Source organism: Hypomesus transpacificus, chromosome 15, assembly GCF_021917145.1.
Source record: "Hypomesus transpacificus isolate Combined female chromosome 15, fHypTra1, whole genome shotgun sequence".
NCBI classification, from domain to species: Eukaryota; Metazoa; Chordata; class Actinopteri; order Osmeriformes; family Osmeridae; genus Hypomesus; species Hypomesus transpacificus.
Window position 1 is genome coordinate 13,814,774 of NC_061074.1, and position 20,594 is coordinate 13,835,367.

The 20,594-nt window shown below is 45.4% G+C and overlaps 1 protein-coding gene across 10 annotated transcripts in view; it reads left to right on the forward strand.

Annotated features, from left to right (window-relative positions):
- Positions 1-20,571, forward strand: part of LOC124478363 (protein furry homolog) — a 46,073-nt gene extending 25,502 nt beyond the window's left edge. For 4 of the 10 annotated variants that reach the window (XM_047036648.1, XM_047036643.1, XM_047036645.1 and 1 more), the window contains exons 26-62: positions 591-763; positions 870-1,030; positions 1,805-1,915; positions 2,487-2,641; positions 3,039-3,138; positions 3,232-3,403; positions 3,769-4,022; positions 4,118-4,261; positions 4,448-4,616; positions 4,699-4,789; positions 4,885-4,967; positions 5,263-5,413; positions 5,862-5,965; positions 6,054-6,239; positions 6,910-7,111; positions 7,378-7,499; positions 7,585-7,772; positions 7,882-7,976; positions 8,086-8,678; positions 8,890-8,987; positions 9,125-9,295; positions 9,437-9,577; positions 10,242-10,421; positions 11,355-11,519; positions 11,823-11,897; positions 11,997-12,167; positions 12,491-12,499; positions 13,297-13,497; positions 14,484-14,621; positions 15,419-15,570; positions 16,342-16,549; positions 16,887-17,036; positions 17,132-17,230; positions 17,313-17,396; positions 18,569-18,679; positions 18,826-19,112; positions 19,214-20,571. In XM_047036648.1, the coding sequence (XP_046892604.1) occupies positions 591-763; positions 870-1,030; positions 1,805-1,915; positions 2,487-2,641; positions 3,039-3,138; positions 3,232-3,403; positions 3,769-4,022; positions 4,118-4,261; positions 4,448-4,616; positions 4,699-4,789; positions 4,885-4,967; positions 5,263-5,413; positions 5,862-5,965; positions 6,054-6,239; positions 6,910-7,111; positions 7,378-7,499; positions 7,585-7,772; positions 7,882-7,976; positions 8,086-8,678; positions 8,890-8,987; positions 9,125-9,295; positions 9,437-9,577; positions 10,242-10,421; positions 11,355-11,519; positions 11,823-11,897; positions 11,997-12,167; positions 12,491-12,499; positions 13,297-13,497; positions 14,484-14,621; positions 15,419-15,570; positions 16,342-16,549; positions 16,887-17,036; positions 17,132-17,230; positions 17,313-17,396; positions 18,569-18,679; positions 18,826-19,112; positions 19,214-19,472 (5,953 nt within the window). In that variant the 3' untranslated portion in view covers positions 19,473-20,571. Of the gene's footprint in view, positions 1-590; positions 764-869; positions 1,031-1,804; positions 1,916-2,486; positions 2,642-3,038; positions 3,139-3,231; positions 3,404-3,768; positions 4,023-4,117; positions 4,262-4,447; positions 4,617-4,698; positions 4,790-4,884; positions 4,968-5,262; positions 5,414-5,861; positions 5,966-6,053; positions 6,240-6,909; positions 7,112-7,377; positions 7,500-7,584; positions 7,773-7,881; positions 7,977-8,085; positions 8,679-8,889; positions 8,988-9,124; positions 9,296-9,436; positions 9,578-10,241; positions 10,422-11,354; positions 11,520-11,822; positions 11,898-11,996; positions 12,168-12,490; positions 12,500-13,296; positions 13,498-14,483; positions 15,245-15,418; positions 15,571-16,341; positions 16,688-16,886; positions 17,037-17,131; positions 17,231-17,312; positions 17,397-18,568; positions 18,680-18,825; positions 19,113-19,213 lie in introns of those variants that run through there. The other 6 variants (XM_047036647.1, XM_047036644.1, XR_006957227.1 and 3 more) reach the window with 6 other exon arrangements.
- Positions 20,572-20,594: the final 23 nt, after the last annotated feature.

Sequence of the window (20,594 nt, forward strand, 5' to 3'; positions counted from 1 at the left end):
CTCCCTAGACAGAGCACCTCCCCAGACAGAGCACCCCCCAGACAGAGCACCCCCCAGACACAGCACCCCCCAGACAGAGCACCCCCCAGACAGAGCACCTCCCCAGACAGAGCACCCCCCAGACAGAGCACCTCCCCAGACAGAGCACCTCCCCAGACAGAGCACCCCCCCAGACAGAGCACCCCCCAGACAGAGCACCTCCCCAGACAGAGCACCTCCCCAGACAGAGCACCCCCCCAGACACAGCACCCCCCCAGACAGAGCACCCCCCAGACAGAGCACCTCCCCAGACAGAGCACCTCCCCAGACAGAGCACCTCCCCAGACAGAGCACCCCCCAGACAGAGCACCCCCCCAGACAGAGCACCTCCCCAGACAGAGCACCTCCCCAGACAGAGCACCTCCCCAGACATAGCCCCCCCAGAGTCCCCTCAGTGGAGCTGCATCAACATACACTTCCTCTCAGACTTACGCAGTGCTGTGAGATTAAAATATACAATAAAAACGTTTTCTTTTGGATGATGATTTTTCACCAATGCTATTGCTTCTGTTTCTCTCTCTCTGTTCTAAAATCCGAAACGTAATCCACAGCACGAACGGAGCCCTGGAGAGAGACACCCTAGCTCTAGGTGCTCTGTTTCTAGAGTATGTGGACCTGACCCGTATGCTGCTGGAAGCAGAGAACGACAAGGACCTGGAGATACTGAAAGACATCCGAGCCCACTTCAGCGCCATGGTGGCCAACCTCATCCAGTGTGTCCCAGGTAAAAGCCCCAACTGTGGGGACATGTCATTCACAACCCAGAACACAAATAGCCTGTCTGTTTGTCTTCCTGGTGTACTAACAATCTGTCTGTGTCTCCTTCTCAGTGCACCACAGACGCTTCCTGTTCCCTCAACAGAGCTTACGACATCACCTTTTCATCCTCTTTAGCCAATGGGCAGGCCCCTTCAGTGTCATGTTTACCCCATTGGACCGCTACAGTGACAGAAACCACCAGATAACCAGATACCAGTACTGTGCCCTCAAGGTAGGCCTGCCCATCCTTCAGCTCCAGGTCCTGGTTCACATTATCACCCCTCCTTCTAACATTATGAGGTCAGCATGGGAAGTGGTTATCAGTTTGAATGCAAAACATGTGGAATGATCCGGAAATGAAGGGCTTTGGTATTGAGTTACTGTATGATGCAGCAGATATCTGTCTTCTCCAGCTTAGTACTAAGTTTAAAACATTCCTCAGCTGATGCTAATTAAGACACCAGGCAAACACTCTGGAGTCATGTCTAACTTTATTTTTCAAGTTATTCTACATATAGACATGAAGCTCATACCACAGCTAACTGTAACACAGACGTTTTTAGTCCCGAGTCCAGACTGTGGCTGTCTCCATGGCATACAGTAGACACGAGGGTTTCTAATAAATGAATATTTATTAAAGTTGCTGACTAGGCCATGTTGGTGACGTTCCAACCTACCTCATTGTGTTTGCTGGAAGTTTTCCCTGTTTAGATAGCTTCAGCTTTGTTGACTGATCCCAGCAGATAAAGAGCCTGCCATGACTGTCTGAAAGGGCAGATGATGTACCATGTCAGAAAGCGCATAATTTTAGTGCATCTGAACACTTGCCACGTAACCAAACATGCCCTCATTTGAGTTTTCATCTAGTAACTCTGACGGGGGACTTCCTTCCTAACATGGTTGCAGTAAATTCCATGGGCGTGGGTCAAGAACAGAGTCTACCAGAGTGTGTGTCTGAAGCTGTTCTCGGTTTGAGGGATGGTTGTTGTTGTTTGTGCTCTGACAGGCCATGTCTGCCGTGTTGTGCTGTGGACCAGTGTTCGACAATGTTGGCTTGTCTCCAGATGGATACCTCTATAAGTGGCTGGATAACATATTAGCTTGCCAGGATCTGCGGGTATGTGGCCAATAATTCATCACTGTGGTGCATTCACACAAAGCCCTGACCCAAATAGCCCTCACTGGTAGTTTACTTAGCAGTTCTAAGTGAAAACACGACTGCTTACTGCCAAATGCTTCCTTTTGTTCCAACCAGCGAGGAGTTATGGATGCCTTCTGTTTCAGGGTAAATTTGCAGAAAGATTATACCATCGGCTGGGGCTCTCATCAAGAATAAGCACCTGTCTTTGTACGCATATGTTTGTTTTCCCGGTTCATTCCTGTTATGGGGCAGAGATGACTTTCAGCATGTTTGCATTCTGTGGCCTCGAATGAACAGCTCTAGCTGGGCAAGTTGCCCAGGACAAGTCATTCATCCTCTATAGCCGTGACAGAGATCCTGGTATCAGTTCAAGCTACTCCTCCTCAAGGCTTAAAAACACCTTCACTCCCCAAATATATGAATCTTTCTGAATATATCCAACGTGTGAAATCTTTAGTCTGAAATAACAAATGATGTTGTTAAAAAAGGGATGCAAGGGAGAGAGGAGTGTTTTTGGAGTTTCCTCTGAATTCCTGTCCTGACGCAGGTGCACCAGCTGGGCTGTGAGGTCATCATCCTGCTCCTGGAGCTCAACTCTGACCAGGTGAACCTGTTCAACTGGGCGGTGGACCGCTGCTTCACTGGCTCCTACCAGCTAGCCTCAGGCTGCTTCAAGGCTATAGCTACAGTCTGTGGCAGCAGGTAGGGCTCCACAACACCGGCATGCTGTTATACGTCACTTCCATATGACAAATCTGTATTGTTTTGGTGCTCCATTTTCATATTTGTCGGCAGGTAATGTGATTAGCATCCTAATGATGTGAGTTTGCTCCAGATCTTCTTGTTCTCTGAACCCCGTGTGGAGAGCGCCCAGTAATGAGACCGTAACTTCAAAGAGTTATCCATGCTAATCCTCTCAAAGAGCTCACTACTCATCTCCCATTTGGCCCCATTTTGCCTAGAGTTATTGTGAAGTACATACAAGTGTAAACTAAATAAAGAACTCTTAATTGAACTTTTCAATCATGAAGAGTGCTTTATTCAGTGGCCAATATTTACTTGTCGTACATTATCCTAATGCTGAATGTCTCTATTACAGAAACTACCCCTGTGACGTAGTGACACTGTTAAACCTGGTACTCTTCAAGGCATCTGACACCAACAGAGAAATATATGAAATATCAATGCAGCTCATGCAGGTAAGACACCGGCACACAGAGCTCAAACTCTCCCGCCTTTCTAACCCATTACTCTCTGGGGTAAATAACCTGCCTCCTCTCTACACTCCACAGATCTTAGAGGCTAAGCTGTTTGTGTACTCTAAGAGGATTGCAGATCAGAAGTCCAGTAGTATCCTGTATGGCACCCACGGTCCTCTGCCCCCCCTCTACAGGGTTTCCCTGCCACAGCTCTCCAGCCAGCTGGCCAGGATGTACCCTGAACTAACATTGCCACTCTTCTCAGGTAGCTGGCAGGATGTGTGTGTGTGTGTGTATCTAGTGTCTAGCTGAAGTAGGTATCGTAGTTTAGTCATGGTTTTATACGCTCACACAGCTGTAATCTTGTTTTGGGCACTGGCAGTGGGTTTGCACTTCTCTCCCACTGACAGCAACAGGAAAGTCTTATCTCTGATGGAGTTCCCAGGCTAAGTTCACTTAATACACAAGATTGAAGGAATAATGTAGACTCTCAAAACAGAGGATAAGGGGGACAGTTCACCCAAATAACATTCCTGTTCTTTAAAACCTGGCTTCCCATTCTGTTGAAGCAGGGCTTGTGTCACTCTCTCTCTGACCTCTGACCTCTGGTGCCTCTCTCTCAACCCCCAGAGGTGAGTCAGCGGTTTCCCTCCACCCATCCCAATGGGAGACAGGTGATGCTCACCTACCTCCTGCCCTGGCTCAGTAACATTGAGCTGGTGGACAGCATGCTGCCTCCCCTCCCCAGCCCTGGCCCCACAGTGGAGGAGCCTGCTGCCCAGGACAAAAATGTGGGACCGTCCCACCAGCTCAGGGGCACAGGCTGGGGCTCCATACAGGCCACATCCCTGGTCCTCAACAACCTGATGTTCATGACAGCAAAGGTACGGCTTACCGTAGGATAGAATTATCCATAAACAAATGTCTTCTTGAAGTCAAGGCTTTGACTGCCATGCTGGACTGACTGTTGTGTGTTCAGTATGGGGACGATGTTCCAGGCCCGGAGATGGAGAACGCGTGGAACGCTCTGGTCAACGATAGGTGGAGCAACAACTTGAGAACCACCCTGCAGTACCTCATCAGCTTGTGTGGAGTGAGCAGTGACACCAGCCTACTACCATACGTGAGTCCCATCACAGTCACATCACAGTCCCATCACAGCCCCATCACAGTCCCATCACAGTCCCATCATAGTCCCATCACAGTCCCATCACAGTCCCATCACAGCTAGAAGTCGCTGAAACATTTCTGAACCTTGTGTGTTTGCACACTGAAGTCTGTCTGACGGTGTCTTGTGTTCTGGGTTCAGATTAAGAAGGTGGTGATCTACCTGTGTCGGAACAACACTACCCAGACGATGGAGGAGCTGCTGTTTGAGTTGCAGCAGACAGACCCGGTCAACCCAGTGGTTCAGCACTGTGACAACCCTCCATTCTACCGCTTCTCTGCCACCAGCAAGACTCCCACAGTGGCCTCAGGTGTGGCTCTGAGATATCTACATAAGGTGTTTTTGACTAAAGAACCTTCATTAATGGACCTTGTGTGTGTGTGTGGTCACAGGCACAACATCTAGCAGCAACACAGTAGTGGCAGGCCAGGAGAGTTGTCCAGATACGGATGATACGAAGGTGGCCAAAGAGAATGAAGAGAGGTAGGCCTCATGCCCTAGAGACCGTCAACAGTCCCACACAGCAATGTTGTATTAGCAGTGGTTACAGAGATGACCTGTGGTATTTGTGACCCCAGGCGTTGTAACATGATGGGGAACCACAGTCGTCTGGAGTCTCGCTACAGCAACAGCTCGGGAGGATCCTACGACGAGGAGAAGAGTTAGTATCTTCTATCACACAAACTGTGGAAGGCATTCTCTTCACAAGCCCACAAGGCCATTGGCTGACAAAGACTTGTTTTTAACAGGCTGTTCTGTTCTGCATGCATTTGTATGAATGCTCATCATGTTTCTCTTGGAGAGAAACCAGGTGCTTAATCGTTTTATGGCGTGTACTTGCCAAGTGTGTCTAGATAAGGAAGACCTGGCTGTGAAGACAGCAGGTGGGGTGTCTGTGAGTGGAGTGTGAAGGCTGACTGGGGTGTAACATTGTTACGTTCTCTTGTGACCTTCAGGTGAACCTTTGCCCCCTTACGCCGGCTGGCTGATGAGTGTTGTGGAGAGTAACCAGCCCTGTCCCCTTCCAATGCCTGTGAACGGAGGGTGCTGGGCTCCTCTGGTCGACTTCCTGCCCGAGACCATCACTCCCAGAGGACCCCTGCATAGGTCAGACACAAGCTGGCCGCTGAAACACTGACCCCACACTGGGACACGCATCCTGTTGAAGGTCTTTTTAGATGCAGGCTGTTATCTGCTTCAGTGTACTGACTGTATAATGCGGAGTACAATGGCAGCTTTATGGAGGCCTCCGTTGTCGTCTGTTTTGAACTTATTTCATTAGTTATAGTCAGCTCTGTGTTACCAGGGTGACTACTTTGTGTTTGATTATGAGATAGCAAGGAGAGTGTATGGTATGCGAGAAATGTATGAAGATAGCACTGGAACTCTTAGCCTATCTTGAAGTAGTCATCACACAACATGTTGTTCAGTTGACTGATTTCAGAGCGTGTCTGGATTCCATCTTCATGGTGTACACATTCTGTTCCACGCAATCTCTTTGAACATATTAAGAGGCACCGAGACCGTTCGCCATATGCCTGTTTATTTTCTGTAGGTGTAACATAGCGGTGATCTTCATGACTGAGATGGTTGTGGACCACGGTGTACGCGAGGACTGGGCTCTTCACCTGCCCCTCCTGCTGCATGCTCTCTTCCTCGGTGAGGCCCCCTGAACACAGGCATGCTGCAGAGTGCTGCACCTAACACACGGTATGCGGAGCCTGATGTTCTGTCCCGGTGTCTCCAGGTATGGATCACTACCGCCCGGAGGTGTACGAACACAGCAAGCGTCTCCTGCTCCACCTGCTCATCACGCTCTCCTGCAACAGCAACTTCCAAGGCATCGCCTCCGTGCTCCTGCACACACGAGAGATCAACGGCAACAAGACCCTCACCAGCAAAATTAACTTTCAGCCAGAATACTGTACCACAGGTACGGTTCTATGCGTTTTAGACACCCTAGGGGCACCTTTTGAATGGCAGCTTGACATTTGACACTTTGCTGCTCTCTCTGGCTTATCTAAATATCGGGATGAGGAGGGAACGTCTTGCATTCCTTTCAAGGGAGAGCTTAGTTTGTTATCTGAGAAGAAAACATTTGGACACTGTGCCAAAAACAATCATACCGTATGTGCAGAGAGAACTTCAGAGGTCTTGATTAAAGCATTCCATTCAGCTATTTATATCCATGGCCCAATAAGGTCCATCTACTAAAGCCTGGATAGGCTGGCTTGTTTTTTCCCTCTTTAATTTGTTTTTCTATATGTCTAGACAGTTCGAAATTATACACAGGATTTTTTACACTTTTGTTTGTTTATTGGAACATAATATCAAACTAAAACAGTGACACATTTGATCATTCTGTTGTGCATTAGAAATCATGCTGTAATTATTATTTTATCACATATTTGGACACAACTTTTCAATCTCAGCTTCACACCAAGGTTCCAAAATGATCCTCGTCGACCAACAGAGTTGAAATTAAGCAATCCAGCTATCTCCTCCCTTCTCATCCTCCCTCCTCCTCATCTCTCATCCCCCTCTCCCTCCCTCTTACTCCTCTACCTCTTCCTCCTTCCCCTCCCTCCTGCCTGGGTGTCCAGGAGGAGGTGTTGACTTCCTGCGGGAGTGCCAAGCGTCTCCTGTGCCAGACTCTGGGCTGAGCTCCTCCTCCACCTCCTCCAGCCTGAGCCTTGGGGGCAGCAGCAGCAACCTGCCCCACATCTCTCAGGACGTGGAAGATCTGGACTCCACCACGGACACGGACCAGAAAACCAACAAGCTCATAGAGTTCCTCACCACCAGGTACCGTGTCTTTTCTACTGTGTGTGTCAGGTATACAACATGTCTGCTCAAATCTGTATACAGCAGCTGACTAGCGAATACACAGCCCCTTCGTGGGCTGTCTTATGGCGGAATTCAACTGCCATCTAGTGGTTGGTTTAGCTAACTACAACTTTTTTTCCATTCGGAAGCAACATAATAATGTACACCTACACGTTTATTTGCCAGAACATATCGAGCTAAAACTCAAAAATGTACCATGACTCTACTTGTGTGTTGTTTTCTAGGGGCTATGGACCACTCTGGTTTCATGAAGACATCTCACCCAAGAACCAGAACTCCAAAAGCACTGAGCAGTTGTCCAATTTCCTGCGCCATGTGGTGTCTGTGTTGAGAGAACCCAAGTCAGGTAAACCTGCCATCACACCCTCGATGAGAGTGTCAAATGTCATTCATCAGTCACCAGCAGTTAAGTACCCCTCCGTCCCTGCCAGACTTCTACCTGGAGCAGCAGCTGAGTGACGTGGCGCTGCAGACGGCCCTGTGCAGCTCCTCCAGGCACTACGCCGGACGCTCCTTCCAGCTGTTCAGAGCCTTGCACCAGCCCCTCTCCGCCCGCGCCGTGTCAGACCTGCTCTCGCGACTGGTGGAGGTGGTGGGGGAGCACGGGGACGAAGTTCAGGTCGGTGTGCGTTGATGTGTGTATTTGTGTGTGTTTCTATTTGTGTGGGTGTGTGTGTGTGTGTTCAGACTGTTTGCTTCAATGGTAGCGTTCTTTACTTTTGCCCCAGGGTTATGTCATGGAGGTTTTACTCACACTGGAGTCTGTGGTAGACAACTTGGCCGAGTGTCTGAAGAATAATGACCTCATGGCTCTTCTAATCAGGTTTGTTGATTTAGCTGAAGAAGCCTGTTATCATTGGCCTCAAAGACTCTTCAGTGTTTAAGTCTTTCAGTGGTAAAGCCCATCAGTCAATCTTTATTGCTTTCCACAGGGCTTCCTCTCCAGACTTACTGACCAATGGGAAGCAGGTGTCAAACAGGAAGAGCACAGGGCAGCTCCCATTGGTCCAGGGCCTCAGCTCCACTGAGCGCAGCCGGCACCAGAGGAGCTTCTCTGTACCTAAGAAGTTTGGGGAGTCCGACAGGTCATGTGACCCGCCTCGCAGCGCCACCCTGGAGCGCTTCCATGCTTGTCTGCAGCAGGGGGGTGTTGCCAAACCCACCAGCCCCTCCTCCTCCAAGGACAACATCACTGACCCTGCCAACGTCAACCACCCCAGCAACCTGCTGGCCACCATCTTCTGGGTGGCTGTGTCCTTGATGGAGTCAGACTTTGAGTTTGAGTACCAGATGTCTCTGAAGCTGCTGAACAAGCTGCTGGGCCACATGTCGCTGGACAAGCAGGAGAACCGAGACAAGCTGGAGAAACTGCAGAGCCAGCTCAGGTGGAGCACCTTCACAGGCCTCCAGCAGCTGCTTCTCAAGGGCTTCACCTCCTTGTCCACCACTGACCTAACCCTGCTGCTCTTCAGCCAGCTTACACCCGTGTCCAGGGTACCTGTGGTGGACACCTCCCAGGCCATAGGTGGGCCCTCAGTATAGGACACCATGTTGACATTTCAAGCCGTTGATAGACCTGTTACAAATATTTAAAAATATAAAGCTTCAATTATAAAGCTATAAATAAAGCTCATGAAAGCTCCAGGAACATGCTTTACAACCATAACTGAGAGAACATGAACCCTATCTTTCCCTCTGTTCCTGCTGTTCTATAACCTGTTCTGTTTGTCACTCAGGGTTCCCCTTGAACGTTCTCTGCCTGCTCCCACATCTGGTGCAGAACTTTGATGGCCCTACTCAGTTCTGTAAAGACGTTGCTGAGAGGATAGCCCAGGTTTGACCACACATCAAACGACATGAACCATGTGATTAAGGACTGTCAATTTAAGGCATGTTTTACATTACAGACTGTCTTTTTCTGTCCTCTCTTTCTCGCTTTCTTTCTCTCTCTCTCTCTCTTTAAATGGCTAGGTATGCCTTGAGGAGAAGAATGCTAAACTGTCCAACCTGGCCCATGTGATGACCTTGTACAAAACACACTCCTACACACGAGACTGTTTCTCCTGGGTCAATGTTGTGTGTCGCTATCTTCATGAGGCCTTCAGCGATATCACTCTTAACATGGTCACTTATATGGCTGAGGTTTGTATACATGTTCTGTATTTTACCATGTTCTGGTGAGACTCCATGACACCACTCTAAGACCAATACTTTTTTGTATGTATTGAACACTATGTCCTAAGTCCTCCAGGCCTTAACTGTTCTGTCATGTTACCTGTGCAGTTGTTGGAGAAGGGCTTTCCCAGCATGCAGCAGACCCTGCTGCAGATCATTTACAGCCTACTGAGTCACATGGACCTAAGCGTCATCCAGGCAAAGCCTTTCAATATGGAGGTCCTCAAGACTATTGAGAAGTTTGTGCAGGTGAGATGAATTACTGTACAAATAGATTTCTGTATTTCTGTAGATTTTCGAAGGAAAATTATTTAACAAAAACACTTAAACAGCCTGGTGTGAGATTCTCCCCACTTCCCATTTTCCTTGTGTAGTGTGTCTAAATTGGTTAAACAGAGTCATTTAGTACAACTTATGAAACTGTTTTGTTCTCCTTGCCCAGGTGTTATATTAGATGTTAAACAATTGTTCTCATACAATGGTAGCCGCTTGGTTTGGCATCAGGGATGTGATTAAGGCACACTATAAATATATAAATATCTGCATGTTCATATTATGACTGGTAGGGTTGTCTGACAAGGAATTATAAGCCTCTGCCTGTGAGCCAAGCTCAGTCTTGCATCTGAGCAGTAAATCTGGAGACACACCCAACAGCCCTCCATAAACAGCCTGTTCTCCTGGCTGCCGTCCCCCCCTTCAGTCTACTGTACAATGCATCCATTTTGCTCTGCTTCGTGTTTCCATATTTGATTTAAGGTAACTGGATGAAAAACCTTTATTTGATAAAGATATTGACATGTTTTTGTTATGTTCTGCTGCTTGCAAGCGGGTTACTGTGTGTGTCTGTTGGTGAGTGTGTGTATAAATAGCTTGAGTGGGTGTGTATATGAATTCTTGTGTGTTTGTCTCGTAGACGGCCCACTGGAGGGAAGCTCTGAACATCCTGAAGCTAGTGGTGTCTCGCTCCGCCAGCCTTGTCCAGCCATCTCCTCCCCAGGCTGACTTCTCCTACGTGGACGTGAGCCGGCTGTGGGACCGCTCTTCCAAGGCCCTGCCTGGAAAAACACTGGACTTCCATTTCGACATCTCAGAGGTCAGGCCTAGTCTTTTTCTTTTTTTTTCCTTTTTCTCTATCTCGCTTTTTCTATTTGTATCAGTGTAATTGTGAAACTTCTGTGTCACGCTGCGTGAGCCAAGCCATTCACCGAGGTGATTTATTTTGTGTATTGAGCTGTTTTGAACATTACAACTATTATGAAGACCAGTGGGCCACAGGGTTTTATCTGTTTTCCAGGGTGTGGTGTTTTGTCAGAAATTTGAACTTTTTTGAAAGGGAAAATGTATTTCCTTTTCTTTCATTAATTATATTTACTTTTAGAAAAGCCCCTTGAGATTAGCCTGAAAGCTTAAAAAGTAAACACAATTATCCCGGCTGTGCAGGGCTGGACAGTGATGTGAGAGACAGGGTGGTGCATGTGTGGGAACTGAACAGGGAGCTGTTTGTGTGGTTTATGAATAGCAGGAAATGATGTCAGTCTTTTTGCCGTCCTTTGTATGTGAATCAGAGGGAGTTCGCACTGGGCAGGACAGCAAACAGCCAGACCATTACAGCTTGAGAGAAACATGAACAGACTAGTTTTTCAGACAAATACCCATACCCATATTTATAGACTGAAGTGAAAGAGAAAACAAAATGAGCAGCAGCTTGCTTCTAGAGGCAGGAGGAATCCATATAATTGACTGCAGGTGAATTGAATAAGCTACATCTGTTCTCCATGTTTCTAACTGCGCCGCCTGGCATGGAGCTGCCCTTTGGAGACATGTACACTGATACTGCCACCTATTGGAAGACTAATGAAGCTACGTCAAATCTGTGTGTCTTGAAGCAGAGAAAGAAAGACCAGAAGGAAGGCCAGGAGATCTGACAAGGAGAACATGGATCTATCTACTGCAGCTAGCTCCTCTTCTTTAAACCTCAGCTACATATGGGACTCATGTCTGTCTGTCTCTGTGTTTATTTGTATAGACCCCAGTGATTGGCCGGAGGTATGATGATCTTCAAGCCTCCCCAGGGCGGAATGGGAAGACGAGGGCCACAGCCGTGACTCGTAGCACCTCGTCCACCTCCTCAGGATCAACCTCCAACAATGTCCTGGTGCCTGTCAGCTGGAAGAGGCCTCAGTCCTCTCAGGTGAGCTGCAGAAGGGGTCTGCTTCTATGTTGCCAAAACTGGCATCATGGTTCCAGTGCTATATTCCCTTGAAATAAGATCTATCAGCATTCGGGATAGTTGTGTTCACGGTAAAAATATTTCAACCAAATGTTGATTCCAGACAGAATCTGGTCAAGAGTTAAACTTCAGCAAGTCAAAAGTAGATGATGTTGTAATCGTATTTTTTGTCTTATTTGTGGTTTTTCTACAAATAAGCTACAGACTTGGCTGAGCTTGAGTGAACTGTGTGCCTCCTGACCATGTCCTCTTTGTCTTCTGCAGAAGAGAACCAGGGAGAAGCTGGTGAAGGTGTTGTCTTTGTGTGGACAGGAAGTAGGGCTCAGGAAAAACCCTTCGGTGAGAGACCGTGTGACCAAGGCCAGCCCATGGAACACTTAGCAACACTACGCCTGATCATGGAGCGCTTATATTAACCCTGTGTCACCCCATCTCCAGGTGATCTTCTCCAGCTGTGGGGATCTGGACCTGATGGAGCTCCAGCCCAGCCTTGTTTCCTCCGATGAGGGCACCAGGGAGCCTGACAACATGGACGACACCACCTCTGAACAGCAGTTCAGGGTCTTCAGAGACTTTGACTTCCTGGATGTGGAGCTGGAGGATGGAGAGGTGAGCCTTCTGTTCTATGGTAGTGTCTCAACCTGCAAGAGATTATGTCCTTTATCTTTCCTATACTATTTTGGCTAACTCTGTAGCTTTGCTTTACTGCAAGTGCTTGTTATAGTACTGTCTCAGTTTACCATGTGGAGGCTCTGGGGGTGATGAGAAAGCATGACAAAATATTGCTGCTGTCAGTTTAATGCAATCAGAGCTCGGACCTGCATCATCTCAGATGTCTGTCTCACTTGATTTCTGTGACTGCTTCTGATTCCTCCTCCCTTCCTGCTCTGTGTAATATGGTTTCTTCTTCTGTTTTTGTCTACGCCTTCCAGGAGCTCCAGGTAAGTTCAGCCATGTTGCTATGCTAAGTCTGTGTTGTGTGGTGTATGGTGTAGCATAGATTACACAGTGAACTGTTCCCGGAATGTGAAACTGCAATCTGCATGAATTAAGTTATGCAGAAGTGGTTGGAGTGTTGGTAGTGTGTTTAACTGTCATGACTTGGAGTTATTTTAAACTTTTCTTCGTAGTTTAGATTCCATTTTGAGCAAAACAAGTCACAAGTATGCATATGCATGGTAGCACAAGCTGATCTTAGACAGTATTGGCTTTAAGAACAATTTAGTATCATGTTACCACTACTTTAAATAAAATACTTGATCAGCATACATCACACACAACCAGGTTGTACTTATGCCAGATATCAGCTTACTTTTTGCCCTTCAACTATTTAATATCACCTTGCAGTACTACTCAATCCTTGATCAGCGGCATTTAAAACTAATCACTATCACAGTATCACATTTGTACAGTAAAATCACATTTTATGCATTGTGCTGTAATCCTAAAACCTGCTATTGAAAGCACATATTGAATGTTCCAGCCTGTAGTAGAAGGGAATCAGCTGTGTTGAGTTCCAGTTGTCAAACACTGTTCAGCCTCAATTACTCAGCTTTCCCTTTTTCTTTCTATTTTGGAGGGGCTCTTGACGTAGTGTCACAGTCCATTCCCCAACTCTGCTAATGTGTGGGGGGGGACAGACAGACCTGTCTCAAGGACAACCCCCATTCCCAGACTAGCACTGCATGACTATGAGTCTGCACAGAAACCTGTTACTCATGTCTGTGCTGTGTTGCAGGGGGAGACCGGGGATAACTTTAACTGGGGGGTGCGGAGACGCTCCATGGACAGTCTGGACAGGAGTGACCTACAGCTGTTGGAAGAGAGCCAGCTGTCAGGCAGCCTGCCTAGCCTCAGCAACATCACCCACCAAGACTCTGACGAGTCCTCCGAGGAAGACTCCCTTACTGCCAGCCAGATCCTCTCACATTCACAAATTGTAAGTCAATGTCTGTGACTTTCAGGTGATGCAAGAGATCTGTATCTGATGTACATAATGCGCCCTTTTGATATACAGTATATAAATACATTAGGGGTGTACCGGTACACAGAAGTCCTGGTTCAGCATGTACCGCAGTTTTGAGGTCATGATTCGATAGAAGTTCGGTGCAAACGGAAAAAGCAACAAATCCCAAATGCTAGGTTTATTTTTATATTACTTCAATGCCACAACCTAAACCATATGTTAGTCTGTTCCTAAAAGTCTTGTCAACACGACAGTGAAAATGGCTAACATTGTTCATTTGGGACTTTTGACAGCTCAAGTGCGATGAGTGCCCCTGTTTTACACTATGAGCGTTGACATTCGCTCTATCTAGCTAGCTTGCCGAGAGCATTTCTCAAACTCCCTGAAATAAAATACAGACAAGGAAAAATTGTGCAGCATTTTCGCTCATTTCATCAGATCAATCAAATAATCTGTTTCCATAAAGTAGACACACCTGTGAATGATTCAGATGTAATTCTGTGTCTGACTGCATGCACCTGTGACATCTGTACTGTGACACTTCAGTACGAATACATGTACCGCTATACCCCTAATATACATACATTATAACATAGTATACTGTACAGTAGCTATCGCTCTCATCTCTTTTAACCTTGATCAAACACTCCTTGTTCCCCTCAGTGCTTGTAGGCAGATCCCAGAACCCTAGTGGTTAGCATTAAACCACAGCTTTTGATGCATGGGCTTCTAGCCAGTGGTATTTCATAGATGCGTCCCAATGCCTATATGCTTTTTAAACCAGCATATCATTGTTGTAGTTCAAGGTGCTTTTCTTTGCTTTTCAGATGCCCGTTACCTCTTAAAGTTCACAAAGAATGCTCTTAAAGTATGAGTTGGCAAACGTATAGTGATTGGCTAACATTGCATGATGTAACGTTTTGCTGTAAGGACTCCAACCCCAACTTTCCTTGTTTCAGATTGTCAACCTTTCTCCCACCGAGGAGCTCATTAACATGGACTCTCTGTCCCCCTCCTGCGACTCTGCTGAGCCTCAGCCTCTGAACACCAGAGAGCCCAGTTTCGATGTCTCACTGCCCGAGGACTCGAAGCCACGGGTGAATAAGGGGTTCAGAGTGTCTGAGATCTGGGGGCGTGCTGAGTCCTGTTCCTATCGCAGTTCCGTACTGGAATTCTTCACTAATGCTGCCAAATAGAAATATGCTCCTCTGTCCTATCTCTTTTGGGAGATTCAGAGAATGCTTTCAGAAATGCATGTTTTCTCTATCAGAGGTATTACTGGTATGTTTCTGTAAACTTTCAACATTTCCTCTCTAAAAGATTTGGCTGGGTCCAGTCTTTTATAGTTTCTAGTGCATGTTAATAGCTGCAACATAGCTAATTTTGGGCCTGCTATGGCCTTATTCGTGCTGCATTTGTCATAGTATTACTGGCCGGTAGGGGTTTTCTTCACTGTAGGTACATTAGCAACAGGAAATGGCTCTTTTGCTGTGTCTGTTTAAGGCAATGTGTAGACCTTGTGTGTGGGTGTCTCTTTGCAATAACTAAACAAGCCTTTGCATGTGGGAGGGGAGTAAGGTTACACATTGTCTGCCCAAAAACACGAGTGTCTGTGACCACACTGGTTTGCAAACATTTCATACAACACAATTTGGCATATTTTGTCTACTCTCACCCAAAATAAAAGAACAAAACACTGCAAAGATTGTCCTTTGGAAAGGTTAGTGTACCCATTTTACCCCAATATTGTTAATTTAATTATTATGTAAAATAACAACAAGGGCTGATGAGAACATTGAGTATCACTGCATATTCCCTATCATAGTAGTACAGTGTTATTACATTGCTTACCTGATTCTGCCACTGAGGACAACTTTCTTTTTGTCTCTCCTAGCTGTCGACAGAAGAGGAGGACAGTAATGCCCAGGAAGACAATCTCTCTCTCTCTACCTCAGAACTTCCCTCTGGGTTTAACTGCAGTGACAGTTTCTCGCTGGACATGACTCAGGAAGGAGAACTGGACCTTGAGGCCAACTGTCTGCCCAGGTATGCACAGTAAACCTGAGTGATCTTTACTGCGATAAGGGTTAGTTAATGCTACATATATTGACCTCACTTTAGCATGTACTTGAGGATATGTTGCTACATTATGTTTGCTAGATAAAATCTGCTCCTAATGGTTTAGCTCATGGCTGTCGTTAGACCCTTTTTACTGGGGCACGTGCCCCAGTATAAATCTGCTGTTCCCCAGTAAAATCTGAAGTTTGAGTTTTTACAATTTACTTTATTAGTCAGTACCTTAATTTCAATTCATAATCCCGGAAAATATGTACGCAGTATCCCAATCAACGCTTGTAAAAGTGCAGAAAAAAAAAGATGCATGCAGAATTCCATGTCAGCGCGCTCTTCTGAACTTGTCAAAAAGCCACTGCAGCACGCACACATTCAGAATTGAGGTAGGCTAAGAAAACATTACAAAACTAATTACTATCAACTAACTTGATAGTTTCAAAATGATACCTACTGATCATCTTATTTTGACTAAAACATAAAAACATTATTACATGAAGCTAAAAAAAGCTGATATCAAACTTGCGTCCCTGAACTGTTGTATAGTGGGTTAAGCAAGGGGAGTTTCTATAGCCTAGTAATGCATTTTGCGCAGCAAGCTTGAAAGAAAAAAAAGGGATATGAATAGGGCTTGTGCCCTAGTAGAGTTTTATGTCTAACAACGCCTCTGGTTTAGCTGCACATTCCTTGCCACTGTTCCCTGCATCCCTCAAGATCTATAAACATACTTATATGTGGCCTTCACAGTCTGAGCGAGGAGGAGAGAGAGGAGTCTCTGGAGTGTCGTTCGTCCCCTCCTCCATCCCCTTTCTTCTCTGCCATCCTCGCTGCCTTCCAGCCAGTCATGTGTGATGACGCGGAGGAGGCTTGGCGCCGCCACATCAACCAGCTGGTGTCTGACTCTGATGGCTCCTGTGCAGTCTACACCTTCCATGTGTTCTCCTCACTGTTCCAGGTAGCAGCAGTGGTGATACTGGCTCTGGGGCATGTGAAGTCAGACCACTCACATTCAGTATAGAACAGGATTACTTTACTGGATGATGAAGATTAGGAGCGATGGGATGAACATGGGGGGTCATTAGAAGGCAAGAAGGTATTCTGCGGTTATCTTGTACTCTATAATCACCTAGTGATTCATTAAATGTGGTTTGTTCAACTCATTGCCCAAAGCTGACAAGGAAATCCCCTAGCTGAAAAAGAGCTAGAGATACACTATGTGTATCTCTAGTAGCTTGTGATTAACTCTGACAACAGCTCTGCGTGCATCAGACATGCTTGGCTTTGCATTCCAGAATATTCAGAGGAAGTTCTGCTTGTTGACATGCGACGCTGCTGGCTACCTTGGTGACGGGCTTCGAGGAATAGGGTCAAAGTTTTTGAGGTCCTCTCAGATGCTGACCTCATGCTCCGAGTGTCCAACACTGTTTATTGATGCAGACACAGTAAGTTGCATGTTGTCCTATGAGTCTTTTGTAGGCTTAATAGTTTGTGACATAACCAGTACTAAAATATAATGTTTTTTTTTCTTTTTTACCAGATCATCTCTTACGGGCTTCTGGAAAAAATGAAATTCAGTGTGTTGGAGCTTCAAGAGTACCTTGACACTTACAACAACAGAAAGGAAGCAGCCATATCTGTAAGAAATAATTTGATTTGAAATCACAAAAGGTCAAGCTGAGCAGAGTTGGTACTGACTTGTAATCCTTTCTTGTCAACAGTGGCTGACTAGCTGCAAGGCCTCTTTCCCCAGGACCTCTGATGGAGCAGTTGTCTCATGCCAGCCTGGGGAATATGACGACAAGGTAGATGCTTCTGTGGTCAATGATCACAACCCTCCAGGAGGTTTTAGAGGTCATGTATTGAATGCAGCACTTTAAGTAGGCCTAACATATTGTGTGTCTAAACCTACATGATTAGTCCTATAAACAAAAGGTCTTTAAATACTGCTGAACTCATAGTTATAGAATTTGCAGTTTCCTGTACTGCTTTGATATTTCTGTTCTGATCTATAATCGGGTGTTGTGTGTATCTGTTAATACAGTTATTAACATTACTGAAGGTACTACAGATTCCATTTCAATTAATCTCTCACACTTCCTGCCTTTCGTTTACTCTGTGGTAGCTCTGTGAGTGATCAACCTTCATTTTCTCTCTACATTCAAACTTCAACATTGAAGCTTGCATCTGAGTGGCACCTCATTACGATGTACAACTCTGCTGGGCGTGGGGACAGGTTCCCTTGATTTGCAGATTTTTCTGCAAATAATTTAACAATTTTATTTGCTTTTTATACTGTAGTGTATAACAAAACATGCAACTAGTAATGGTATGGTATTTTACATGACAAAACTCCCAGCAGAGTGACAGTGCGTCTGTTTAATTTGGCTATAGTAACAAAGCAAAAACATTTTTTGCCTGGCTTTATAACTTTAAAGGAGCCTTACTTGAGTTTAATTCACACTGCTATACACTATTGCCTCTTTTCTCTCTTTGTGCATGTGTGGCTTGTTGAATACTGTTCAACTATATAGACCTGATAGAACAGATGCATGCCTTCCATTGATTCTCTATCTTCCTTTCACTCTTTCTTGTCTTGTAACACGCGTGCTTTGTAGCAAATGGAATCTCTGGCAGTAAGTTAACATTGACTAATTCCTGTTTTGTGGTTAAGTGTTTGAGATCAGAAGCTCTCTTGTTCAAGTGAATGACTGATGTTGACATGCTGACACAAGCTTCATGAGAGTAGTTCATCTCACAAAACATTGGCAGAATACTCGGGGCTTGGTTGGCTGTAATACCCAGGAAAATATATACAATATTGCTGTAGTCTACAGCCCAAACATGTCTGAAGGACATGAACTATTCAATCAAGTGTACTTTTTGGAATATAATAAAAAATGACTTGCAATGGTAAAACTTCTGTTTTACTTGATGTTTTATTCATTTTGACATGTTTGCATTTATTTTTGTCCAGCAACTGGAGCTTTGTCAACGACTATACAAGCTCCACTTTCAACTGCTCCTGCTATTTCAGTCCTACTGTAAACTGATTGGCCAGGTCCATGCAATCAGCTCTGCTCCTGAGGTATGTACATATAGATAATACAGAGAATAGATCATATTATCACACATAACACCTTTATATAGATTAATTGGCTGACATACACTCCCCTTGATGATAGATCAAGAACATGAAGGGGCTAATGGCACTCTCTCTCTTTCCACTGTCAGTTATCGAACATGTCCAAAGAGCTGGATGAGCTGAAGGGCAACCTGCGAACAGCAGCAGCCTCAGTGACAAGTACTGACCCTGCAGCTTTAGAGAGCAGTTCTGACCTTGCAGCCGTAGAGAGCAGTTCTGACCTTGCAGCCCTAGAGAGCAGTACTGACCCTGCAGTTTTGGAGACCTCCCATTTTGAGCCCAGCTTCAGCTGCCCTGAGGTGGCCGTGCAGGCCATCCTGGAGGCTCTGAGGAACAGCGAGTTCCTCACAGCTGTGCGCACCATCCGAGAGTGCAGGTAAGGAGAAAACTTTAGTTATGCTTCTGATTGTGAGAATATATATTTACTTAATCTGAGAGGTTGAAAGTTTAAAATGTCAATCCTGCTGTCCTGTGCAGGAGTTTGTGGCCGAACGACATCTTTGGCAGCCGTTCTGAGGATGAAAGCCAGACCTTACTGAATGTTTACTTCAGGCATCAAACACTGGGTCAGACAGGAACCTTTGCTCTGGTGGGTTCAAAGCAGGATCTCTCAGAGATCTGTTTCAGGCTTATGGAGCTGAATGGAGAGATCAGGGACATGATCCGCAGAACCCAGGGCTACGGAGCCATCACAACCTTTCTCCCAGACTCCAGGGTATCCGGATCCAGTCTTTGACCCCTGACCTCAGACCTTGCTCAGTGCCCTGTCCCATACCCAGCCTCCACACCTGCCTAGGATTGCTGCTGTCTTCACATTGGTCATTAAAAGCTTCACTTACTTATGGAACAGACCACACAATGCCCCTACCAGTAAATAACCTCCCTGAATATCACACATTCAGATGTGCAGCAATACTGTGGGAGTGTGCGTTATGTGGGCCCCTGGAACCTTGGTTTTTATTGCACTAATCCTTTTGGGTAACTTCCCAAAGCGGCCCCTTGCTACTGAGGTCAGCAACTTTCACATATAACAAAAGACATACCAAAGTTATTAACTTATTCTTCCTTATACAGTATATCTTTTTTGAATTGTTAAGGGAAAATGTGCAATGCTTCATAGAAGTGAAATACTTTTACTGTATCATGAGAGAATGTTTTTTTTTCAATTTCAGTGCTATTAGCAACTTGAAATTGTGGATTACAGGTAAAATGACGCTGATATTTTGTTATATGTCGTGAAGTAATGCGTGTGTGTGTGCGCGTGTGTGAATTTAACTGTAATCAGACTACCATCCCTAACACTGCTCAGCATAATGTATACATCTTCAACACGCTCATCAACTTTGACATGCTGCAAATCTACTGTCTCAAAAAACTAGATGCCGCTAAGGGTTATCTGTTATCTTTCTACTGTGTAGCTATATTTGCATAAAAGAGAATTATTTATATGAAAGAAATATGCTTGTAATCCATTTGTTTTATAGACTGAAAACAAATGTTATTATTCTGTCGGTAAAACTGCCAGGCATGCAAATTATGTGTACTTTAAAGTGTAATAGATATTTATGAATATAAGATAGTATTTTAACTGAGAGTTACATTTGTACATAAATTGGAGCTTTTCTCATGCTTTTAAGATTTTATTTTTATGTTATTTACAGTAGAGACAATATAACTATATGCATGTAACCACCTGAAGGATATGCATATTTGTACATTTCTTTAGGGATCGTTCTTGTAGCTATCAGCTTGTAAATACTATCGCCTTTGCCATCGTACTGTACTTTGGTGTTCTGTACACATCTGTAACAATAAAGGAAAAATAATATCAACAATATTGAATCAGCTTCTTTCCTTT